The 24,050-nt window shown below is 47.9% G+C and overlaps 1 protein-coding gene across 3 annotated transcripts in view; it reads left to right on the forward strand.

Moving 5' to 3' along the window:
- UBE3C (ubiquitin protein ligase E3C) overlaps window positions 1-24,050 on the forward strand; it is a 112,204-nt gene that overhangs the window by 39,489 nt on the left and 48,665 nt on the right. For all 3 annotated transcript variants that reach the window (XM_044246927.1, XM_044246925.1, XM_044246926.1), the window contains exons 11-17: window positions 4,885-4,971; window positions 9,793-9,950; window positions 10,110-10,342; window positions 18,831-18,935; window positions 19,589-19,676; window positions 20,710-20,807; window positions 21,790-21,922. In XM_044246927.1, coding sequence (XP_044102862.1) covers window positions 4,885-4,971; window positions 9,793-9,950; window positions 10,110-10,342; window positions 18,831-18,935; window positions 19,589-19,676; window positions 20,710-20,807; window positions 21,790-21,922 — 902 coding nt within the window. The remainder of the gene's footprint in view (window positions 1-4,884; window positions 4,972-9,792; window positions 9,951-10,109; window positions 10,343-18,830; window positions 18,936-19,588; window positions 19,677-20,709; window positions 20,808-21,789; window positions 21,923-24,050) is intronic.

Raw genomic sequence — 24,050 nt, forward strand, 5'->3', positions numbered from 1 at the left:
GGCTTCACCAGTGAGCGGCTTCCGAAGGGTGTTTAGTGGGGAAAGGAGCTTTATGTGCAGCCTTGGTTTTACGACTACTGCACCTGTTTCCTCTAAGAAACTACTCCAGGAATTTCATTTATGGTTTAAATACATCAGCTTTTAAGTACCTGAATGTTTCCCATAGCTCGTGAAAGCAAGTAGACTTCCTTAACTATGCTCGATTTTCACTGCTTTCAGGTTTTTTGGTGTTTTTTTTAAAGATATTTAAAAGATGATTAATAAATCCAGGGCCGATGATGCCCTGTCAGCACCTCTGAGCCCATGCGAGTCCCTCTTTCGTGGTTGGGATCTGCAGTTTTAATTTCTTCTTTCTCTTCTTCTGCTTCTGCTGCTGCTTCTGCAGCGTCTTCAGATTTATGCATTTGCTCTAGCGGTGGGGGGGCAGCGGGAGAGAATCTTACATGGCTTTACACCGAGCGCAGGGCCCGACTCGACTGGGGACTCAGTCGCAGGACCCTGGGACCATGACCTGAGCCAAAATCTAGAGGCAGACGCTTGACGGACCGAGCCCCCCAGGTGCCCTGCAGTTTTCATTCCGGCCTAACATTCAGTGTCAGGATATATAAAGGAACAGGAAGACCCTTTGTACACTGATGTGGGAAGATTTCCAAGGTACATGTTTAACTGAAAAAAGGAAACTACGGTACAAAGTGGATAATAACCTACTTGTGTGTCAGAATGGTGAGAAAAGTGGGAATGTATGTTTGTATTTGCATAAAACATTGGACACATACACAGGAAAGTCATAGAGCTGGTTATTTACATGTCTGTGCTGGGGAAGTCAAGAGTGGAAGAGAATGTGGACTTCTCACTGTACTTTTTTTTAAACGATTTTTATTTATTTATCAGAGCGAGAGCACGCGTGCGCACATGAGTGAGGGTGCGGGCAGAGGGAGAAATTCACTCCCCGCGGAGCAGGGGGCCTGATGTGGGGCTCAGTCCCAGGACCCCAGGATCATGACCTGAGCTGAAGGCAGATGCTCAACTGACTGAGCCACCCAGGCGCCCTTTAGTCTGTGGTCTTTGATAGGTTTTGAGTTTCAGATTATGGAAATTACTTAAATTTCAAAAAAGTAATAAATGAATTGCCAGCTCCTTTTATGGAAGAAAATTCATAAATCTTGCCATTGGACTTGGGACTCTGAATAAATATTTGGATATAAAATTTATTTTTTCCTTAAGAAAATATATTCACTGTCTTTACTGTGAATACTGTGGTTGTGTTGTGAGAGGGAACACAAGAAGGCAGTATCCCAGTGTCCAGAGAACTAAACCCAGAGAGACGGGCACTTACGTGGACACGCGAGGGCAGCCCGCGCGGTGCTGAGCGTTGACCCTGGCTGACTTGGACTCTGCGCTGGCAGGCGGGGCGTTAGTGTGTCATCGGGCGGCTTTGTGCTCCGGGGAAGTGTTCCACGTAGAGCTGAGGACTGTGCCCTTCTGTGTGCCCTCCCTTTGGCCACGCCTCACTCTGCCCTGCCTGGGGGATGGGGGGTGCCGCACCCCACAGGGCACCCCAGAAGCCCAGCCTTCTGTGGCCTTCTGCACAGCTGCCCTTCCTCAAATCTCCGTCCCCTGCTGCCTTTGCAGACACTGTTCTCATGACTTTCCCTTTGCTGTTGCTTCTCTTCTGCTTCTCCAAGGCTCTTCTCTGTCTGTGTTTCAGTGTTTCCTCAACTTCTTTGACTTCCTTTCCCTTGAGTTTCTTCATTTTTTTCCTACTCAGTCGGTTTTCTGGGCGATAGGCTCCGGCCACTTTCTGGAGCTCCAGACTCCTGTTAGCAGTTTAACGGGCTGTACCGAGACCCCTACCCGCTCCGTGAGATTGAGTTCAGCACATTCCGTCAAAACCTGGGGTTACACTAGGGGAGCCACTAGCAAAACGTGGCTACTTCACTTGAAATTAATTACAGTGAAAGTGTAAACCCAGTTCCTTGGCCACGTAGCTCGGCACCTCTCAAGTGCGTGGTGGCCACGTATGGCTGCCAGTGCCCTGTTAGCTAGCACAGCACAGACCACTCCCAGCGCCACAGAAAGTCTGCTGGGCGGACTGGCTGGGGAGCGCGGGCTTGCCCTCGCTCCTTCCCTGGTGGTGGTGCAGACACAATCAGTCTCAGTGACGCGTGCGTGTGCGTGTGCGTGTGCGTGCTCGCGCTCTGCTTTCCGGGCCGAACGGTCAGAAACGTGACCCGGCTGCTGTCCTCCTCACATACCTGCGAGTGCGTCCCCTTAGCTTTCAGGAGAAGACTCGGGTTCCCCAGTCACTGCCAGGCTGTGTCCCCCTCGCTGATCAAGTGTCCGGTCACCTCTGCCCGGCCACGCTCGCGCTGGCTTTCTGCCTCCCCTGTGTTCCAGGCCGGGCCCCTTGGCCTCTGCTAGACTCTGTCCAAAATGCTTCTTTCCTCCTTAAATTCTCTTTCCTGGCTCAGTCGTCTGTGAGATTCACACTGAGGTTATCCTGTCAGAGGCCTTCCTGAGTCACACACTGAGATGTCGCCTGTAATTCCAACTTTCCGTGACATTTTCATTTTATGGCAGGCGCTTCCTGGGAGGGCTGGGTCAGGAGTAGGGCTCACAGCCCCACGGCCGCTCGGACTGGTTCCTGGTCCTCAGCTCCTCTGTTGCACACACTTCTAGAACCTCTGAAATGGAATTTTTGAAAGTAATGTTTTGGGCGTCACAAAGGTTGCTATTATCTTCCTGTGGTTTTCTTGAAAGTACATCCACTCACACGGCCTCACAGGTCAGCTTTATTGCAACATGTGCTGCATTTCTCTACCAAAAACCGATAGAATGAGCCGGCTTAATTGTTTTACGTTATGAATCATGATTTAGACAGCTGTTTGTCTGGAAGCGCATGGCTGTTGTCCTGTGTTCTGAGGGCGGCCGCGTGCTTTCTTCAGCCCTGGTTCCCAGTTCCTGTCCGCGATAGCCTGAGGAAGCATGAGTGAGCCCGTGACGTTAGTGGGGAAGCGCAGATGTGTGTCTTGTTGTATATTGCAGATTATACCACTCCTGTTTTTGTAAACAAGTTTTTATAGTTTCTTCTGAAAGTATTGAAGCTGGATCCCTGCAGAGAGAAATTTACTTTTTGCCTGTGATTTCATGCTCGCTCTTTTCGTCAGTGATACTTTCAGTCCAATCAATACATTTAATTTGCTTTTGACTCATGTTAGAATTTTCTATAATAGAGACTAAATAAGATCTGTGAGCTTTTAAACATTTCAGTACATCATGATTTTATTATTAAATCTATTTTGAAGTCATATATAGATTCTAAAGTAATTGATAATCATTATTGTTAGACACATCAAATTAGTAAGTGGTCTTGATTTGGTCAGACTTTGCAGTGGGTGAGTTTTGAAACTTCTGAGAATTTTCTAAACGTTTATGAGTGACAGCCGGTTCCAGGAGGCACAGGTAAACTTGGAAAAAGCACACGTGTACCTGTTCTCATCTTAATGTGTACGTTTTAACAGTAGCGTGCGGGACTGGCGAGGAAAGCATCCACATAATGAACGCTGCGCTCCCCATTCCAGTGACACTGTACTGTGAGGGAAAGTTCAGTTTTCGAGTCTGTTCATTTTTAATTTTTTTTTTTAAAGATTTAATTTATTTGAGAGAGAGAGAGAGCGCGCATGAGAGGGGAGAGGTCAGAGGGGGGAGCAGGCTCCGTGCTGAGCAGGGAGCCCGATGCCAGACTCAGTCCCAGGACCCTGGGATCGTGACCGGAGCTGAAGGCAGACGCTTAACCCACTGAGCCACCCTGGTGTCCTAACTCTTCATTTTTAAATCAGAGATGTCAAGACAAAGGGCACTGTCTCTGGAACCTGGTTGTGGCTTTGACACCAGAACGCTGAGTGAATAGAGCTGTTTCTGGAGCTTCTCTGGGTTCTCAGTTGGTCTGTGAAGAGATATTGTTTGGCAAGTTGCCGCAAACTGAACTATGTCTTAAATTTTTTTAATAATAAAGGATATTTATATCACAACCCAAGCCAAAAGTTGGGAGCTCAGCCGACTGTGCCACCCAGGCACCCCTAAACATCTACCCTTTTTCCACAGAGATTTTTAGTCTTTTTAATCGAATTGATACTATACAGGAGGGTTTTTAAAAACCTTTAGAATCTACTTTTAGATCTGAATTCTGTTTGAGATGCTAGTTAAGCCTTAAAAAACACGTCTTTGGGACACATGTGTGGCTCAGTGGGTTAAGCTTCTGTCTTCAGCTCAGGTCATGATCTCAGGGTCCTGGGATCGAGCCCCGCATCGGGCTCTCTGCTCGGTGGGGAGCCTGCTTCCCCCTCTCCCACTCCCCCGCTTGTGTTCCCTCTCTCCCTGTGTCTCTGTCAAATAAATAAATCTTTAAAAACACACACACACACACACACACACGCACACACACACGTTCTTATGTGTTTGTTTCAAGAATGGTTACTTAAAATTCCTATTTAAAAAGTTTTAAATGTAGAGAAATAATACTATTAGTACCATAAAACGTTGCAACACATTAGTGTAATATGTAGCCAGAGGATGAGCACACTCAGCCTGCGCTTTCCCGCAGCCCATCTCTTCCTCGTGGGGTGGAGCTCACGGCCTCGGCTCAGGGCTGCCGAGCTCCGGAACAGTGCCTGCGGCCTGCTGCCTGCTCGTCTCGTGGGGCCAGAATGTTTCCCACGTGCCCCAGTGGGCTGCCTGGAGCTGGAAGTACGCTCTTTGTGGCCTTAATACAGACATTTTCTGAATCATACACGCTCTTCGGTTTATAGCTTGCTTGAATTTGGAAGAAATATATTGAATGAATATCTACTTATTCTCACTTATTTTTCTCCATTCCCTTTCCAGGCTTCTCTACAGTTTAGCCTTTAATGCCAGGTTTCTGAGACACCTGTGGTTTCTCATCTCTTCCATGACAACACGGATGATCACAGGGTACGTGTCACGCGGACTTACAAACTGAGCTTATGTACATGGGAAGTGGCAACCTAAGTGAAAATATTCTAAGATGGTGTTTTAAAGTACTACTTATTGTATGTAAGAAAAATTCTAGATGGTCTCAATTTCATAAAAAAATTAAAGCCCATTTTTATACATGTTTATCCATATACATTAACAGTACGGCTTTATGTGACAGTAAATTTGTTTTTGATACTGTATTCTTTTTAAAACCATGTGACTTTCACATGTTTTGATAGTGAAAACACAGAGTTGAAGCAAATTTAACCCATTACAGACATTAAAACATATTAAATGTTTTAGAAGTTGGTTTTTTAAAACTTTTTATTTATGTAATTTGACTTTTTTTTTTAAAGATTTTATTTATTTGACAGAGAGATCACAAGCAGGCAGAGAGGCAGGCAGAGAGAGAGAGGAGGAAGCAGGCTCCCTGCTGAGCAGAGAGCCCGATGCGGGACTCGATCCCAGGACCCCAAGATCATGACCTGAGCCGAAGGCAGCGGCTTTACCCACTGAGCCACCCAGGCGCCCCCGTAATTTGACTTTTCTTATATGAATCATTATGTAACTTGAAGTCTGGAATCTTTAATATACATATTTTAATTGAATGTGTACTGAACAGAGAATTTAATATTCGGACTTCCTTTGTGGTGAGCTGACCCAGCCTAGTGCCTCGCTGACTCTGTGCTCTGTCAGGAGTCCAAGGGAACTAACTCCTCTCTGCTGTAACTGGAGAAGACGAGCGGACGCTCAGGTCGCCAGAGACGGAACTGGCAAAGTGCGGCTGGCTGTGCCGGTCGCTGCGGTGGCCTGCTGCCTGTCCGCGAGGGAAGACACCTGGCAGTGTTGGGGCAAGAGTCGGGAAGGGAGTGTCCTTCAGTCTTTCCCTCCGTCCCCCCCCTTCCTCTCCCCACTCCGTCCCTTCCTCCCTGTCTTTCCTGACAGGCAGTGGAAGGAATTTCTGGGGTATGGGGGTGGGGTGTCCCACTGTGAGCTCACGCTGGCTGGGTCTGCGGCCTGTGGTGTCAGGCGGGGCGTCAGAAAGGACGCCTGCCCTAGACGCTTTGTCTCAGGCTCACTGCTGTGCAGTGGGAGCCGGGCTTCAGGTCGTTGACCTACACAAACTCGTAATAAAAGGGAATGTCGGTTTATGAATAGCATCGCTTTGAGAGACGTGCCTGGTTTTCTTCATTTAATGTCCTTGCCTCCAAAGTGAGTGATGAGGCCACAGCAGCTGCGGGCGCTTGTGAAGGGGAAACGAAGAGGGAGAGGCAGCCGGGGTTAGAAAGAGACCTGCAGTGCCTTCATGTCTGGAACATTCTTGTACACCCTTTCCTTCTCAAATTGAAATGTAAAGGTTTTGTGGATGTTTTGTTAGTTTTTTTGGTGGTTTTCAGCCACTTATGACCATGCCAGTCTTGGCCTGTGACAGGTTTGTTTAGTGGAAAAGATCAGGGATCACTGGGCAGGAAATGGTCGTTGGCCTCGGAGCGTTTCCACTCCGCGGTGGAGCCCCGCCGCGGCTCCTGATGACGGCCTGTTTGTTGATGGCGTTTGTCTCTTGGTGAGGAGCTGGGGTCGCGGTGTGGGAAGGAAAAATGAGGTGTTATTGTTACAGTAAACCATCAGAATTACTTTATAAGTTTGTAAAGTCATGCAAAATTTTTAAAACTCATCATATCTTAAAAATCAATTTGAGAATTTGGGTTTCAGCTTACTTGTTTGATTAAAGTCCCTCAAGAAACTTACATTGGGGGGCGCCTGGGTGGCCCAGTGGGTTAAGCCGCTGGCTTCGGCTCAGGTCGTGATCTCAGGGTCCTGGGATCGAGTCCCGTGTCGGGCTCTCTGCTCTGCAGGGAGCCTGCTTCCTCCTCTCTCTCTCTCTGCCTGCCTCTCTGCCTACTTGTGATCTCTCTCTGTCAAATAAATAAAATCTTTAAAAAAAAAAAATTTAAAAAAAAATGAGGTAGGTAAAAGAGTTTTTTAAAAAAAAAAAAAAGAAACTTACAATGGGATATATATTAGGATTGTATTACTACCATGTGAGTTTCTTGAGTTTACTCTTGGAATATGATTTAAAAATTGAAATGGGGGCGCCTGGGTGGCTCAGTTGGTAAAGCTGCTGCCTTCAGCTCGGGTCATGATTCCAGGGTCCTGAGATCGAGCCCCACATCAGGCTCCCTGCTCAGCAGAGAGCCTGCTTCTCTCTCTCCCCCTCTCCCTGACGCTCTGCTTACTTGTGCTCTCTCTCTAGCTCTCTGTCAAATAAACCAAAAAAATATATTTAAAAAAAAAGAAAAAAAAATTGAAATGCCTGATTTTTCTGAAATTGGCATCGAATTCATTTGGAAATCGTTTCCTAACAAGCGTTCCACGGGGATGTGTAAGTTCCAGCGAGCATAGTGGTCATCTCAGGAGCAGGAGAAAATGGGGGTTTCCTTGCTAACCTTGCGACGTGCTGGTGGCCTGAGCTGGAAGCCCGGGATCCTGACCTCCCAGACTCCGGGGCGACTGAGGCACAGCTGAGGAGCAGGAGCGTGTGGGCTCCTGGCTCGTCTTTGCCGTTGGACCTCCCGCCACCAAAGCCCCGCCCGAGCCGGCTTGGGGCCTGCTTGTCTTGGGCTCTGTGCAGACTGTTCTGACTGTGACTTGCCCGTTTCTTGCCCCACCGACACGAGCGGTAAGTTGTGGTTACGGTGGTCACAGTAGACAGACTTCATTCTCGGCAAGAGCGCGAGGCAGCGACCCGTGTGGGAGAGACTCCCGTGGGAAGGGCCGCGGTGGCCTTCGGGCGGGGCGCGGTGTCTGGAGGCGGGGGGTTACCTGCGGTCCCACGCCGCTGCCATGCCGGCCAACTCCCCAGGCTCTCAATCCCGGGCTTTTCCATTGTGGTAAATTACGCACTTTTCATTTGCTCGGAAGTCTTTGAGATTGACCTGTGTGCAGAGGAGTATTTGGGTCAGTGTTTGCGGCAGAAAGTGTGGCCCGCAGGGAATCAAGAAACCTGTGCTTCCCTCGGGTCCCTGCTGGAGGAGACCCCAGGCGCGCGTCCGGCCCTCCTTGCCAATCACGTGTTCTGTCATCTAAAGGAAAACGATTCCTTCCTTTTGTTTACCTCATGGGATGAGCTCATGCTGAGTAATCGTCCTCGTCGTAGGGACCCGAGTGCGAGAACGCTGCGCACCCCGACGCGTCTGGGCCCGGCTGCTGGGTGCCGGGGTGACCCCTGGGGGCTGGCCTGTCCCTCTTCTGTAACTTGACCTGCACCGTGTCCCCCCGAATAGCATCCGTTTGTCACGGTCCTCTGTTGTCTGTGTGGTTCTGTGAGGGAAGCGAGAGGTGCCAACCGTTTCTACCGGTATCAGGGACACGGGACATTAAACTGGTTTTCCTCTGTCCGTCGGCAGTTCACCGTGTGAGGACCCAGTTCTAGTGGGTGGGGAGTCACTCAGGAGGAGCAGGAGGGCTCCTGCCCGCTCCGGTCTGGTTGGTTCGAAGGGAGCCCCCACACCTCTTTCATCCTAACATAAAGACCCTTCTTCTGTCAGCCTGGCTCTGGCCATGAGGTAGGACGGTTGTACCTTGTCCCTTTTTATGTGTCTTCCCTGCGTTTTTATTTTGGACAGATTGCTTCCGTCAGCCAGTGCCCAGGGCCGGGCTGCACGTTCAGGGTCAGGACGCATAGGGAGTCGGTCAGACGACGGTTCTTCTCTGTGACAGCAGAGTTCAGGCTGCACGTCGGAGCCCCTGTCCTCACGGACCTGTCGGTGGCAGTACTCTTCTTTGAAGTGGGCCCCGTGGAGCCCTAAAGCTCCGGGTGGCTCAGGCTAGTGCACCAAAGCCCCACAAGCGTGAAAGGACTTCTGCCTGGCCTCACTTCTGCCTTGCTCTCTCACGTAACTCTTGGCAGTCGTGGGCAACCACTTGGTAATTTGTGGATCCTCACTCCGTCGCATCGCCGCTAACACAGGTCCGTGGTTGTGCGGAACTAGATATCCGCAGTGTGAAGATCCAACAGCGATCTTGCCACGTTCGCTAGCGCAGGACTGATGGGACCTGCTGTAGGGGACCCTGGGGCTTTATAGATTGGAAAGAGCCGGTGAGCCTCTGTCACTGAGTGTTCAACAAGACAAGGAACCACATTTCCCCAAGGGGGAGGGGGAACAGGTTCCAGGTGGAGAAGTAAGTTGAATAGCTCAGAGCCCCTGACGCGTGAGAGAGACGACAGGCTCTCTGAAGATCGCCTTACTTTCGAGCTGCCCTGGGATGTGCAGGACTCCTGGGAAAAGCAGGAGCGGTAAGGAGCGGTAGAGAAGTGTGGCTAGCAGGAGCAAAGCCCGCGCCGAGGGGGTCTCTCTTCCTGAAGCATTTATCAGGGGTCCACACTCAGCAGTTTTTAACGGTCCTAAACGTTAGCCACGGGGTAGGTGTTTCGTGAGAGCAGATGCTTTGTTGAATACGTGAAGTCGGGAGGAGGAGGGGTAGTTTGAACCCAGAAAGTAGTGGCGTTACTTGCCGTAACCCTCTGTCTGGGGCCACTGGCACTCTCAGTAATTGCTTTTGTCTGGTGATCACAGGAGTGGGGGCAGGCGTTGAGAGTGGCGGCTTGGGGTCCTGCTCTCTAGTTTGAGCAGTTTACGAACCAACATTGTTAGGACTTGACCTTCCCTTTAAGTAGTTCAGTTGCTAATAGGAATGTTATTTTCCCTGCTGATTTTTGCCTGGTGTCATGTCTTAATTCATTCGCAAATTGGAACTAACCTTAAAATCTTTTTTTGTTCTTGCTGCTGTCTCAAGGTCTATGGTGCCGCTGCTGCAGGTGATCTCCAGGGGCACCCCCATGTCTTTGGACGACTCCAGTCGGATCATCCCTCTCTTCTACCTGTTTAGCTCTCTGTTCAGTCACTCGCTAATTTCCATACATGACAATGAATTCTTTGGAGATCCCATAGAAGGTGAGAGTTTAGAAGAATGCGTTTTTTGCTGGCTTCATGGCCTGTCCGTTTTCATAGGTGATAGAAAAGTTTTACGTCTCTTAAGTCTTTCATTGTATTAAGAAATGAGAAAAAAAAAAAAAAGCCAAGTATGATAGAACATTGGATTATGTTTTCCAGTTGTAGGTCAAAGACAATCATCAATGATGCCTTTTACTCTGGAAGAGCTGATAATGTTGTCTCGCTGCCTTCGAGATGCCTGCCTGGGGATCATCAAGTTGGCTTATCCAGAAACAAAGCCGGAAGTTCGAGAAGAATATATTACCGCATTTCAGAGTATCGGAGTTACAACCAGTTCTGAAATGCAGCAGTGCATACAGATGGAGCAGAAGCGATGGGTTCAGTTGTTTAAGGTAAGCTGTATGTGGGGTTTGTGTTTGTGTGTGTGCTTACTGAGGTCAAGTAATGTACAAATGTGTTCTGACTTGACTCATTTCATACGAAGTACAGGTTTGTTTTCGGCATAATTTTTAATTTGCAAAACTTTTTAAAATGAAAAGTCATTTTCATTTTACTTTTGCCTTCTTTGAAACCCTTGTTTTTACATTATCACGTGAGTCTTTTTAAAGTTGCTTTAAGTATGAGTAACGATGAATTATAAATAAAATTTTTTTTTAAAGATTTTGGTTTTTTTAATTTATTTGACAGAGAGAGACACAGTGAGAGAGGGAACACAAGCAGGGGGAGTGGGAGAGGGAGAAGCAGGCCTCCTGCAGAGTAGGGAGCCCAACGCAGAGTTCGATCCCAGGACCCAGGGATCGTGACCTGAGCTGAAGGCAGACGCTTAATGACTAAGCCACCCAGGCGCCCCATAAATAAAATTTTTAAATATTTTCATTTTTCACTAAACGATCTCTTACAGATTGTATTTCTTTAATCTTTTCAGAAATTGATTAACAAAGGTAGGGGATAAGGTCATTAATGTAATGCAAGTGGCATATAAATTATTTAAAAATATCTTCATTTTTAACCGTGCAGAAAGAGGAGTTATGAGTGGCTGTGGCTGGTACACTGGCGGGAAGTCCCCACCGCTGAGAATGTAACGGTGGGGTAGAAAAAAAGAAAAGAAAAAGGGTGCTTGACTTGCCGTGAAATTTCTGCAGCAAACACATCTAGTCAGCTAAAATCGCTCATTAAAGGAGTGAGAGCAGAAGAAGTGCATTTTCCAAATTGAATGCTGGATTTACAGTCCGTTTAATACCCGTGACCCCTAGCACACTAATGTGCAGCTCGAGTCATCAGCTGTCCCTTCAGGTCCTTTATCACTGCTTTTGTCAAGCTATCTATTTAATTGAAAGAAGTTAATTGAATGAAAATGATCAACTAAGCTTGTATTAATATTGCTAATGGAACTTTCTTCTTGGCCATGTTTGGAGAAAGATGTCAAGCTAGACTTTAGGAAAGGCCCATTAATGCTTGCACTTAACCTGATGGGCTAATTAAGGACTGCTTATTCATCTGACGAGTGCACGGTAGTCTCTGTCCAGCCCGTTCTGCCTGATTTTACAACACATTTCACTTAGGAGCGTGAGCATTAGTAGCAGCGAGAGTAACTGATAATGTTTTGATTGCGCTGAACACGGTCCTAATGCATCATTGAATTTATAATGTGTGCGGATTGATGTAATATATGTTTGCACAATTTATTTTAATTACCTATCCCTATATTCCCAAGAAAACTCTAAAGGGCATGTGTTGAACCCTTAATATATCCATTCTTAAAGGTTGACACTTTGCGACTTTTCTAAGTTAAAAATAAGCTACCTAACCTATTTCAAACTTAGAATTCTTTGGTACACTTGGCTGGATATGTGTATTATGGTAGCATATGTGTTTTTCTTCAAGTATTAAACTCTGGGATCTTGGTTAATAAGGCTTTCCATTATGTAGGGTATCAGGTTTTGTGCACAGTGTCAGGTAATGTCGTTATTTTATAGCGCCTATTGAGAACTTAATGATTTTCATATGACGGGCTTCTCTTTAGGACCGAGAAACCTCAGGATTGAATAATGCTACAGAAGGGGGGCACCCGGGGGGCTCCGTGGGGTAGGCCTCTGCCTTCGGCTCGGGTCATGATCTCAGGGTCCTGGGATCGAGCCCTGCATCGGGCTCTCTGCTCAGCAGGGAGCCTGCTTCCTTCTTTCTCTGCCTGCCTCTCTGCCTGCTTGTGATCTCTGTCTGTCAAATAAATAAAATAAAATAAAAATAATACTATAGAAGATACTTTCCCTGGGCCCTGCTTTATTTTGCTTCAACATTAAAGCAAAAATTTTATAGTGAATTTTTTCTTATGCCTCAAAATGACTCATTACCACTTGATTAAGGATTAAAGGCTTTAGGAATTAAGGAGAAGTTCTACTTTTTTGGTAAGGAATTGATTTAGGTTTGAAATTGAGTTGTTACAAAGACCTTCTGAGTTCAGGACAGAGTTGTTTGAAGACAATTTTTTGAACAGAATTTCTGTTCTTTGAGGGGTAAAAAACAAAGTTACACTACCTGCTGGTAAGCTGAGCCCTAAAACTAATGAAAACTCAAGGCATACTCTGCGTCACAGAGAAGGGCTTCGCTGCTACTGGTTTTTCTTTTGAGAAAAAGTTATCTTTAATGGGAGATGAAAAGAATCCCCTCCCTGGCTCCTGTGTCCCAGACGCTATCGTAAGAGCGTTACGTAGACTGAGTCAGTGAACACAGTCACTCCAGGGCTGGGTCAGTTAAGTCCTTCCCTTGAACTCCGCTGCGTGCACCCCGTTCCGAAAAGTACTAGAATAGAATGTTAGATTTTTTTGTGTGTTTTCGTGCCAAATTTGAGTTGAAGAATTCAAGGTAGAATCAACCAGAGAAGGTAACAGCATTTTGCCAACGGTTTCCTGCCTTTTGCTGGTTTTGGCAGAATTGCAGATAATGAGGCCTGACTCCTTCGACCACCACCATTTTCCTTTCTTAGTCTTACGTTGGTCCTTTCAGACTAATTTCTGTGAGAGGCTCTGTTGGCTGGTCACAGAATATAGAATTTTAAGCGGTCAGAGTCATCTTTCTTTGTCGCTGTGAGAACGGAGGTCAGCTGCTGAGCCCTGCAGTGACATTGCTAAAACAGTTTACGCGTTTATCAAATTTATAAACTCCTCTTGACGTGCAGTTTATAGCTGCGGTTCCTTTAGCCCTGTGAGGAGGTAGAAGTCCTGTTCGCCATGCCTCTGCGCGCGGCCCTGCGCCAGCGGGTCACCTGCGAGAGGAGGCGTGCCGGGCAGCAGGAACGAGGTGCCTCCCGCCTTCCTCACCGCGCACTCCCGACAGAGGGAGAGAAGTCTGCGTGCCGATTGGCGTTCGCGTTCTCAGTGGCCGACTCCATGTTTCAGTTCCAGAAAGAATTTTTTTTTAAGTGAGAATGAAAACGGCAGCCGCGCCGTCACACGACCCTCGCATGCACCGGTCGTGTTCCCCGTGCGGTGAGACCTTGCTCCTGCGTTCTCACAGCGCCCTTTCCCGCCTTTGGGGGGTTTTGTTCTGTTTCTGACTACCAAAGAGAATGGGTACTTTAAGAAATAATTTTGTAGTGCTTTAAACATCCTGGAGAATCCTGTTGTCTTTACAAATACAGCAGTGTTCAGGAGTAGGAACGGAGGGCTTTACAGAACTTGGTTCGCCTTCGACCTGGGCCATCTGTGTGGGACGCGTCATGGCCTCCGTGGAAGGGACGCCGCTCTCCCCAGTTCCCCGAACACACAGGCTTGACCCCGGGAACGCGGCCTCCGCCGCCCCGGGGAATCGTGAGTGGCGGTTGGCCTGGCGCTTGCTCTCTCAGCCTTTCTCCGTGGTGGAAAAACCAAATGTTCAGCTAATCACATTGAGAGAAACGAGATCAGTACCATGAGAGAACGGAGGACGAAGAAGCGATGCTGAGGTTACTCTGAACTTTTACTCTAGGAGAACAGCCATTCTGGTCTGCGAGACGGTGTTCCTGGAACTGGTCTTCACTGGTGTTTCTTGTACTTTGTTTCTACATAGTCTCTGTTATGAACTCAGATTAGTGGAAAATTCTTACAAGATAGACGCTTACCGCATTGTACGTTCACCACACTCAGGTACCCGCAGATCGTGTGCTGTCTGTGTCCTGCACTTTGTACTGAACTTCTTGAAGAATTACCCAAAGGGCACTTGGGTGGCTCAGGTCTTTATCTCAGGGTCCTGGGATCGAGCCCCGCATCGGACTCTGATCAGCGGGGAGCCTGCTTCCCCCCTCTCTGCCTGCCTCTCTACTTGTAATCTCTCTCTCTCTCTGTCCAATAAGTAAATAAATCTTAAAAAAAAAAAAATTACCCAAGATGTTTGATTTTACTTATCAGATTTTACATAGAAGATTTCAGATAAAAAGAGATTGTTCTTTTATATTAAATATAATTTAGTCTTGCAGTTGCCTTTCGCAATTTGGACTATATGTACTTTTTTTGGGTTACAGTAGTTTAACCGAATGTCAAGAATCTCCATTCAGAAATGTCAGACTTTACCCTCCGTGGCCTCCAGCCAGCTGACGTACATACAGTGCTCAGTATGTGTGTGAGGAACGCGTTGTCACCAGGACTACGACCGTGTGACGGTCGTAGCTGGTGCTGTGAGACAGGGCCTGTTACTCTGCTGTCTTGCCCTGGGACAGCTGTCCAGGGTGACTTTTAGGAGCATCTCTCTGTTTCTAAGCAGTCACCGACTTGATCTTTTTAACATTGGGTTCAGGGAACCTGTTCACGTGTATCACCTGTTCTTCATTCAAGTGTAGACAATAGAGTGTGTATACCAATTTTGTGTGTTTCTGAATGTTTACTTAAATAATTTTTTGTGTTACTGAACATGTGTATAATCCTTAAGGTTTGATCTGGCACGGGAGAACATGATGTGGGGGACAAGAGTTAAACCCCAAACGAACGTAACGTGCCCTCCTTAGAGCTGTTGGGTCTGCCGAAACTCGATTGAGCCGCACACCGAGTTAGCCCAGCGTTCGCTTATTGATGGCTTTGTCTTGCCTCACGTCTGAACCCGCTGGTTCTCGAGTCCGACTGCTCACGTAGCGGGGGCTCCGGGGAGCAGTTACAAACGGTTGACTGGCTTCCCCCCAGATGAACCGAACTGGCTGTTGGGGCCTTTGCTCGGGCCTTCACCAGAGGAGAGCTCAGTGTGCGGCGCTGAAGAACCACGGGCCTCAGGGCGCCAGGGGTCACTTTGGGCCGATATGTATAACCTTGGGCCTCAGTTTGCGAAGTTGGGCTTACCCAGGACTTAGGTCCTGTTTAAATCTAAAATTTCTTCAGTTTTGGGATAGTCTTCTGTCGTGGGCATATCTGTGCCAGAAAATTGAATAAAATTGACTGGAGACAGATGCGTCAGATCTCAGCACTGGCTGGCTGTTGTCCCAGCTCAAATTCGTGACCCAGTCTTCCTGACCTTCTACGACCGCCAGTCTGTTTCCATCATTTTAGTGCTTTCCTCCGTACACTTTCCCCTCGCTGCTAAGTGTTTGGGTGATCCTGAAAGTGGGTGCGGGAAAGGGGGACATGGTCAAAGGTGTTTTGGCATCACAAATAGAGTCAAATTTTCATGGTTTCTTAAAATTTGTATTTTTCTTATGACTTAGAAGATAATTGGTTTATTTTTTTAGTTTTTAAAGATTTTATTTATTCAACAGAGAGAGAGCGTGCATGCAAGTGTACAAGCAGGGGAGCAGCAGGCAGAGAGACAGGGAGAAGCAGCCCCCGCTGAGCAGGGAGCCGGGGCGGGGCTCGATCCCAGGACCCCGAGATCATGACCTGAGCTGAAGGCAGAGGCTTTAACCCACTGAGCCACCCAGGCGCCCCAACAAAGGCTTTTTTTGATAAAAATATGTCCTATGCGGTGTTTTGGATCTATTTACAATTTTTGAAAAAGCGGTATTTAGAGTATGTATATACTAAAAAATTATTTTGTATTTATTGAAAGTTAAAGTGTAGTGAGGTATCCTTTACTTCCTCTGGTGATCCTGTCTGGGACTCATTTTCAAGGTTGGTTTGCTGTCAAGTGTAACTTGAGACTAGCTTTGTCGCAGTGACTCTGCGGACGGCATCCTCGACACACTTCCCGAGGCCCGTCACTCTGTGCCTCACACTTCTCACTGTCTCTCTCTCTCTCTCCTTTTTAAAGAGGGTCGCTGATACCAGGGCATTAGTAAGTAATACATGATCCTTCCTTTTTTATGCTTAGAATGTGAGAGTAAGAAAGGAGGTGCCCTATATTGAAACTTCTTAGTGTTGAATTTCAAAGTAACTTAAAAGCAGAAAGTAAGTTACACCATTCATTCCTTCATCGGTAGTTTAGTATTTGTGACCTGTGGAGAGTAAATGACCTCAGAACCAGAGGTTGAGAGATGACACCAAGAGACAGATGAAAGGTTTTATTCTGGAGTTAGGCCGCCCTGGCTCTGCCCCTTGGCAAGCCTTGAAGCAAGTCTCTACCTTCAGCAAAGCTGAGTGTCCTCAGCTGTGTGCTGGGGAAAGTCGTCCATGAGGGTGTCAACATCCAGGGGACAATGTGCACAAGCTGTAAGTGAACAGGGGCCGCCAAGTCAATACGCTTGTATATTGGTCAGCAAACATGTCTTTTGCTAACAGTTGTGTATTATGTGTAAATTTCAGCCCAGTATCTGTTCAGTCTGAACATCTTTAAGATGCTAATATAGGTGGTTACGAAAATGGAAAGATGGCTGAGATGTTCCTCACACAAGATGGTGGTGTTTCCGTCTCTGCTGTCGGAAGAGCGTGTGCTTACACGGTGTGCTCCGTGGGCTCCGACCTGGCCCCGTCCCAGACAGGACCACACGTGCAGCGGAACTCACTGACACCCGCTCTGTTCTTTAGGGGAGCAAAACCGAGAGACTTTGGAGATTGAAGTGCATTAGGTCAGTGAGCACACTCTGTCATGACCGTGGCGTTGACCAGACAGAGCCCCATGCTCGGCTGGACTCTGCCGCAGCTGCAGTTGGAGGCAGTCGTCGTGAGCCTGGAAGCCCCTGGCGGGCACAGCACTCCAGGGTCGCGGGTGACCACCTGCGGTTCACTAACCTGAGCTCGCTTCTGCCGATTCGGAAAGGATATTACTGTAGTATCCGGACAGGCTTCCAGGTGCCACAGGATAGATGTCACCACTAACTTAGTGAGAAACAGCCCTCCATCCAGAAGCGGTACCCAGAAATTGAGACATTCATACTGATGTCGTTCCGTCTGCATTGGGCGTTACTGTTTCTTCTGTCCCCAGGCCTCTTGTCCAAGTGGGGGGGTCCACATTCTAGTGGTCTGAGGTGTCAGCCAAGGGCCCTTTCTCACCCATTGTGTTAGACACGGAATTTTTGGTGTCCTGAATACCAGAGTTCGCGTGTCGTAAAAGAAGCATCTGTGTTTCTATCGTATAGGGATGCTGAATTGTGGAATTTTAATGGGAAATCTCTATTAACAATTGAAATTATGCAGTCTTGTTTGTCTTGGAAATTTATCGTGTTATCCTTGTTTTAGTCCTTACCCAAGTTACATTTTATCCTAATTCCGCACCCGGGTTATATTTCACTTGGCTAGAGGCAGTGTGCATAGAGGCCTGGCTGACTTTTTCAGGAAATATTCTCATGGTCTTACTTCAGCTACATAGTAGTTGTGTGATCAAATCCTGTTTGTAAAGGTTTAAGGCTTTGGATTTACAGTTTTACATTGGTTTATCTTGGTTTATTACAACGAACATTTGTATTTAATATGAAATATCAGGTCTTTTTTATTGTTTGTTTTTAAGGATTTTAATTATTGGGGCACCTGGGTGGCTCAGTGGGTTAAAGCCTGTGCCTTCTGCTTGGACCATGATCCCGGGGTCCTGGGATCGAGTCCCACATCGGGCTCTCTGCTCAGCAGGAAGCCTGCTTCCCTCTCTCTCTGCTGCCTCTCTGCCTACTTGTGATCTCTGCCTGTCAAATAAATAAATAAAATCTTTAGATTAAAAAAAAAGATTTTAATTATTTTGAGAGACCAAGCAGGTGCCTGCATGGGGGGAGGAGCAAGAGGAGAGAGGGAATTTCCAGCAGAGCCCACTGCGGGCTCGATCCCAGGACCCTGAGACTGTGACCTGAGCTGGAATCCAGAGTTGGAGACCCCATCATTGGGTCTTTTTTAAATAGGCAGGGCCATCAGTTCATCACCATTTCTAAATTGGAGATTTGCTTTTGATGCCAGGTCAATGCTCGAATGCCTCCTGGCCCTCCAGGAAGGTAGCTGGGACTGTCTCCCTCGGGGGCCTCCTGCGGACCCAGGGAGGGGCCGGTGCTCACTGCAGGGGCATAACGAGCGCCTGAGCCGTGTGGGTGCGGGGACGCTCCATGACAGGGTAGACTGGGTCTGTGTGCAAGTACCCCGGCCCCAGAGACTCACATGAGGGAGGTCCTGGAATTGTTTTCCGTGTTTTGACAGATGTCAGAGATCCTTCCAGGACACTTCTTTCCCTCAGTGTTCTTGATAGTGTCCTTTCAGGAAAATACGAAATGATCTTGCTGTAGGGCAGACTTCCACGAAATTGCTGTATACTTGGAGATTTCTTGCCTATTTATAGCTCAAACGAGCTAATACAAGTCCAAATTTGTGTTTGAAAACTCCATTACGACCTCCTTTGTAGTCTGCCTTTGACATATTCCTGATAATTTTCCTCCCTTCGTTAGCACTCACTCCCTGCTTTGTACCCAAAATTCATTCCTGCAGTCGCCGGATGGGGTATGTTTCTGCGGCCCGACTGTCCTGCGCGGTCGGCCTGAGCTTGTTCATGTGACTTTGCCGTCTGCTTCCTCTGCAGGTGATCACCAATCTAGTGAAAATGCTGAAGTCCAGAGACACGAGGAGAAATTTCTGCCCTCCCAATCACTGGCTGTCGGAACAAGAAGACATTAAAGCAGATAAGGTTTACTGAAAGATCCTTCTAATATTTTTCTGAAAAAGCTTTTGTCTTTCTGGGAACAAGGATAAATTCTTTTAAATTGTTTCATTTATTACTTACTATGTAACTAAATAGTAACGGTAAACTTTTTTATTATTAATTCTTAGGTCATAGAATACGTAGCAGTGTCATTGACTTAAAGATGTGTCCTGAGTTCACTGTTAGACCTAATTTTCTCCTTTTACCACAAATTATATTGGAGCCTATTGGTTCTTTGTTGGGATTGCAAGGGGTTTTGCTTTTATTGGTGTTTTAATTGTCAATGTGTATTTAATAGCCCTTAAAGGAGAAGGGGCATGTCCTTGACTTTCTAAAGGAACAGAAACAAATTTGAATATTACTTAGATCTAGACCTAAAGTAGATTCAATAGTATAAATATTTTTAGAAACTTAACAAAGGTCATGAACTATTTGAATTTTCATTCTTACTTGTCAGAAAAGGGCATGATTATATTCATTTCAGGGTCTTGGGGATGAGGGCAGAGAGTAGAGGGTCTAGAAGAAAGAAGACCGTGAAAACATTTAAGGAAAGAAAAGCAGTGGTTTTACACCAGTTTCATACTGGGTGTGCACAAGTCTTTAGCGATGTGGCTAAAGCCAGGTTGCGGGCCCCACAGGTCACCCAGCTCTACGTCCCGGCTTCCCGACATGTGTGGAGGTTCCGGCGGATGGGGAGAATCGGCCCCCTGCAGTCGAGCCTGGACGGTGAGTTCTCTGTGGCCTGGCGGGTTTCTCCTTAGCCCAGGGTCATGGGCTCTCCTTTACATACTGGGAAATCCTCTCTTTTTGGTGTACTGTTCTGAGATTTCTTTTGAACTGTTTTTAGTGGGGGGAGGGGAGAGAGAGAATCTTAAGCAGGCTCCATGCGGAGCACAGAGCCCAACACGGGGCTCCCACAATCCTGTGTCATGACCTGAACCAAAACCAAGAGTCGGAGATGCCCCTGGTGTTCTATGATTTTGGGTAAATGTCTCCTTGATCTACCATCTGGAAAAGGCTGACTGCTCCGGAAATTATCTCCTGCGCCTTTGGAGGTGACCCCTTTGCCCAACCAGAGCGTCTGGCAACCACTGACTTGCTTTTGTCCTGATAGCTTTGCCTTGTCCAGCATGGCTTTAAATGGAACCGTCTGGTGGGTAGCCTTGTGAGTTTGGAAAGGAAAAGTCCAGGCGTCCCTCTGAGACAGGCCAGCTTGACTCCAGACCACTACAATAAAGTGAACGAGTCAGACGAAATTTTTGGTTTTCTAGGGCATGTAAAAGTCAAGTATGCAGGGACGTCTCAGTGGCTCAGTCCGTTAAGCCTCTGACTCTTGAGTTCAGCTTGGGTCTTGATCTCAGGTTGTGGGTTCAGGCCCTACGTGGGGCTCTGTGCCGGGTGTGGAGCCTACTTTAAAAAAGAATGTTAAGTACGTAATAGCACTGCGTCTAAAAAAACGCCGTACATACCTTCATTCAGAACACTTTCAGCCAGGAGATGGTGGCTGTCATCTGAGTAGTCAGTGACCGGTAATTACTGATCACAAATCCCATAACAAATAGAATTATGAAAAAGTGTGAAATACTGCGAGAGTTACCGGAGTGGGACACAGAGACACGAAGTAAGCAAGTGCTCTCGGCACGCACCGGACACGGAGTCACCGCGGACCTTCCGTCCGTACAACTCCGTGTCGGCAGAGTGCGGCGAAGTGAGGTCACGTGTGTGCAGAGCTTGACAGAGGTGTCCCCGTGTGTTGCAGTGGGTTTGGAGTCCCTGCCTCTCTCTGTGTCGGAGGAGCGACAGCTGGCCATCCTGACTGAGCTGCCCTTCGTGGTTCCGTTCGAGGAGCGGGTCAAGGTGCGCACCGTGGTTCCTCCGTCGTTTCAGTGCGAACCAACACCAGCGAGGAAGGCTCGGTGTGGCTCAGTGGCTCGCTGGTCATGTCATCGCTGTTTTTCTCACGAGATTGCAGTCGCTGATGGTGACGTAGAAGAGCGTGGTCTGACCAAATGCCTCTGCGTGGACTTGACAGATCCCTTTCCCTTAGCTGTAACTAGTTTAAAAGCCTGTCACACCGTTGTCTTCTTATAATGGGGGGAGAAGTTCCTTTTGTCTAGTAAATTTTGCATTGTTTTTGAAAATGCACTTTTTTTTATAAGACATGCTGTGTACTGTCTGCTGGGTCGTTTTTCACCAGCACAGCCTCACAGAAGAGAGGGGAGCAGGAGTCTGGCGATTTCTGACCAGTGTGCAAAGCATTGCTTACGTGCACCTGTTTTGAGATTTAACATGTTTTGTTTGTTGTATTCATCAACTTTGCAAATTTCTAAAAACTAGTAGGGTACTCTTAAGTATTGGCTTCGGGAGGGTGATTTTAGTCCCGCCCGCTCTGTTTGTAGGATGAGCAGGAGTTTCTTTGCAGGCTGCTGGTGCGGCCCGTGGCAGCCTGGCACCGCATGGCTCCTGCGCACCCTCTGCTGGCGGCCAGGGACGCGGCCGGACCCACCGTAGTCCGCGCTACACGGAGCTGGTCTCCCCTCTCCCCGCTGGGTTTTTCTGAAGGGTTTGCAGAAGAGAATAGTGAACATATACTACAGCAGCGGAGTCTTAAATTTTGTTCTAAAAGGGAGAAAAAGAGCAATGTTACAAATACGTAAATACGGCACCTTTACTGAGAAGGCATAAAGCCCATATTTGATATCTTGGCTTTTAAAATTTGCTTCAGAATTTATAGAGATAGAAAAGTTAAGATTTATTTAACAGATTTTCCTCTTGTTGCTTATGTTTATAACAAAAAGTCTGTTGCTTACATAACCTGACAGCTTCCCCTGTTTCTCAGATCTTTCAAAGGTTGATTTATGCAGATAAGCAAGAAGTTCAAGGAGATGGTCCATTTCTGGATGGAATTAATGTCACAATAAGAAGAAATTATATTTATGAAGATGCTTATGACAAACTTTCCCCAGAAAATGGTACATATAATTCTGTCTGTGTATCTGTGTGTGGCAGGGGGAGGCGAGGGATCATTTTAGAAAAAGGGAATCATTGAGCCCCTGGTGGCTCAGTCATTAAGCGTCTGCCTTGGGCTCAGGTCATGACCTCAGGGTCCTGGGATCAAGCCCATATCGGGCTCCCTGCTCAGCGGGGAACCTGCTGCTCCTCTGGCTTGTTCTCTCTCTCTTGCTCTCTTTCTCTCTCTCTCTCTCTCTGGCAAATAAGTGAGTAAAATCTTTTTTAGAAAAAAGAAAAGAGAAAGGTAATCATCAAAGCATTAGTGTCTGTCATCTTGTTCTGTAATGACTTTTTCAGTGAAACGTGCTATGTCGGATTCCGTAGGTATGTGTTATCAAATAACACTGGCCGTTATCACAACAGGAGCCTTTCAAATACTGATTTTTTTTTTTTTAAAGCAAGAAACTTCACCCAGGAATGTCTGTGTCTAAAATTCAGTTGACAACTTACATCTAAAACTGTTGAGGGGCAGCCGTCGACATTCCGTACTCCATAGGGTAGCCTACTTCTGTGTTGTGATCTCTGAGCCACACTTAACAGAGCAGAAGAAACCGCGCTGCAGGCAGACCCCTCTGCGACGGGCGCGTGCGTCTGTGGCAGGAGGCCGTCGCGCAGAGAGGGCCATGCGGGTCGCATTTAGAGCTCAGTGACGCGTTTGACCTCACGTGAATATTGGACACCCAGTGTGAAACTTGTAGTATCATCATTCATATATGGATGCTTTTAGCTTCAGAATATGGTGTCCTCGATACTGGGTGAAGTCGGGGCTCCGTCAGTGCAGGGAAGGGACGGTGGATGCGTGGCGGCGTCTGGCGCAGCTGTGGGAGATGATGGGACAGTGTCCGAAGTGAAGGAACAGTTGCTTGTTCTGGGGGAGCAGAACCTCATGTCCTTTTTTCCTTCAAGAGCGAATTGTGTTATGCTGCGGGAAGAACGGGGCGAGCCGCAGTCGCTGGCCCTGTCTGTTCCGGGGTTGGTGTGCGAGGACTTGACGCTCACGTGCTGCGGGTACGTCGTGTAACCTGTGTGGCAGCCCCAAAGCTGGACCCCACCAGCCCAGTCCTGACCCCGGGCTGCACGGCCCCCACTGCACCAGCACGCTCTTGCCCAGCATAGTACGTTTCTGAGTTTTCTGCGTGAACGAGGGGGGAATCTGGCGCTCTGACGTCAAGCCCAACACACTTTTGAAACCAGACGGGGCCTCCGTCGGTGGGGATCCAGTCCCCGCAAATCAGCTATTGTCGCTGTGCGTGTGTCTCCCGCTGGCCGGGCTCTGCACGCTGCGGGACCGCGTCCTCGTCCCTGGTTCCTCTCAGCCAGCTGCTGCGCAGTTGATGTTGGCTTCGCGATGGAACCTGGGGGCCTCCGTCGACAGACAAGATGGTAAACGTGCCGTTGGCTCCAGACTGTGGAGGGTGGAACAGGCGTGGTTGATGCCGGAGGGGTTCATAAAGCCGTGGGGCTTCCGAGAGGGGAGGCAGCCCTGCAGGCGAGGGGCCGTGCTGGCTGCGCTCTTCCCGCACGCCGATCCTGCGCACACTCGGAGCAGGCCACCCCCACAACGCGCTGGAGCTGGGGTGAACCCCCCGGCCAACAGGGGCAGGTGTGTGCTTCAGCGACTTTAAATTAACTTGAACCCCATTTCATGTAGATGATGTTTAAAGACATTACTGTCTGATTATCTATAATAAGCCCCAAATTTCCCAGTGAATCCTGAAGCGTAAGGTGATTCAGAATCTGGTCACCCCTAACTGCCCAGGTGCGCGCTCATAGCTGCACCGAGTTTAGGGCATTTGGAGAAATCTCCTAATCGTGTGTTACGATGCTTTACGTCTCAGCCCGTGTTGTCTAAGTCAGGCCTTAGGAACTGGACTTATTTAAATTATGTGTTAAAATTGGCATTTTGCTAGGGAGAGTAGTCAAGGTAAACATCGTCTCGGAATTACTTCTGGGAAATTGGGGTGAGGAGCCGAGCTGCCTGGTCGTTGGCACAGAGGCAGTCGCTGCGACGGCCCCCCCACCGTCTGCGCTCACAGCGCGTCCAGCCTTCATGGGCTCTGACCATCTCGTGCGCGGGTCTTCTGGGCA

The sequence above is a fragment of the Neovison vison genome, chromosome 4 (genome assembly GCF_020171115.1).
Source record: "Neovison vison isolate M4711 chromosome 4, ASM_NN_V1, whole genome shotgun sequence".
Lineage (NCBI taxonomy): Eukaryota > Metazoa > Chordata > Mammalia > Carnivora > Mustelidae > Neogale > Neogale vison.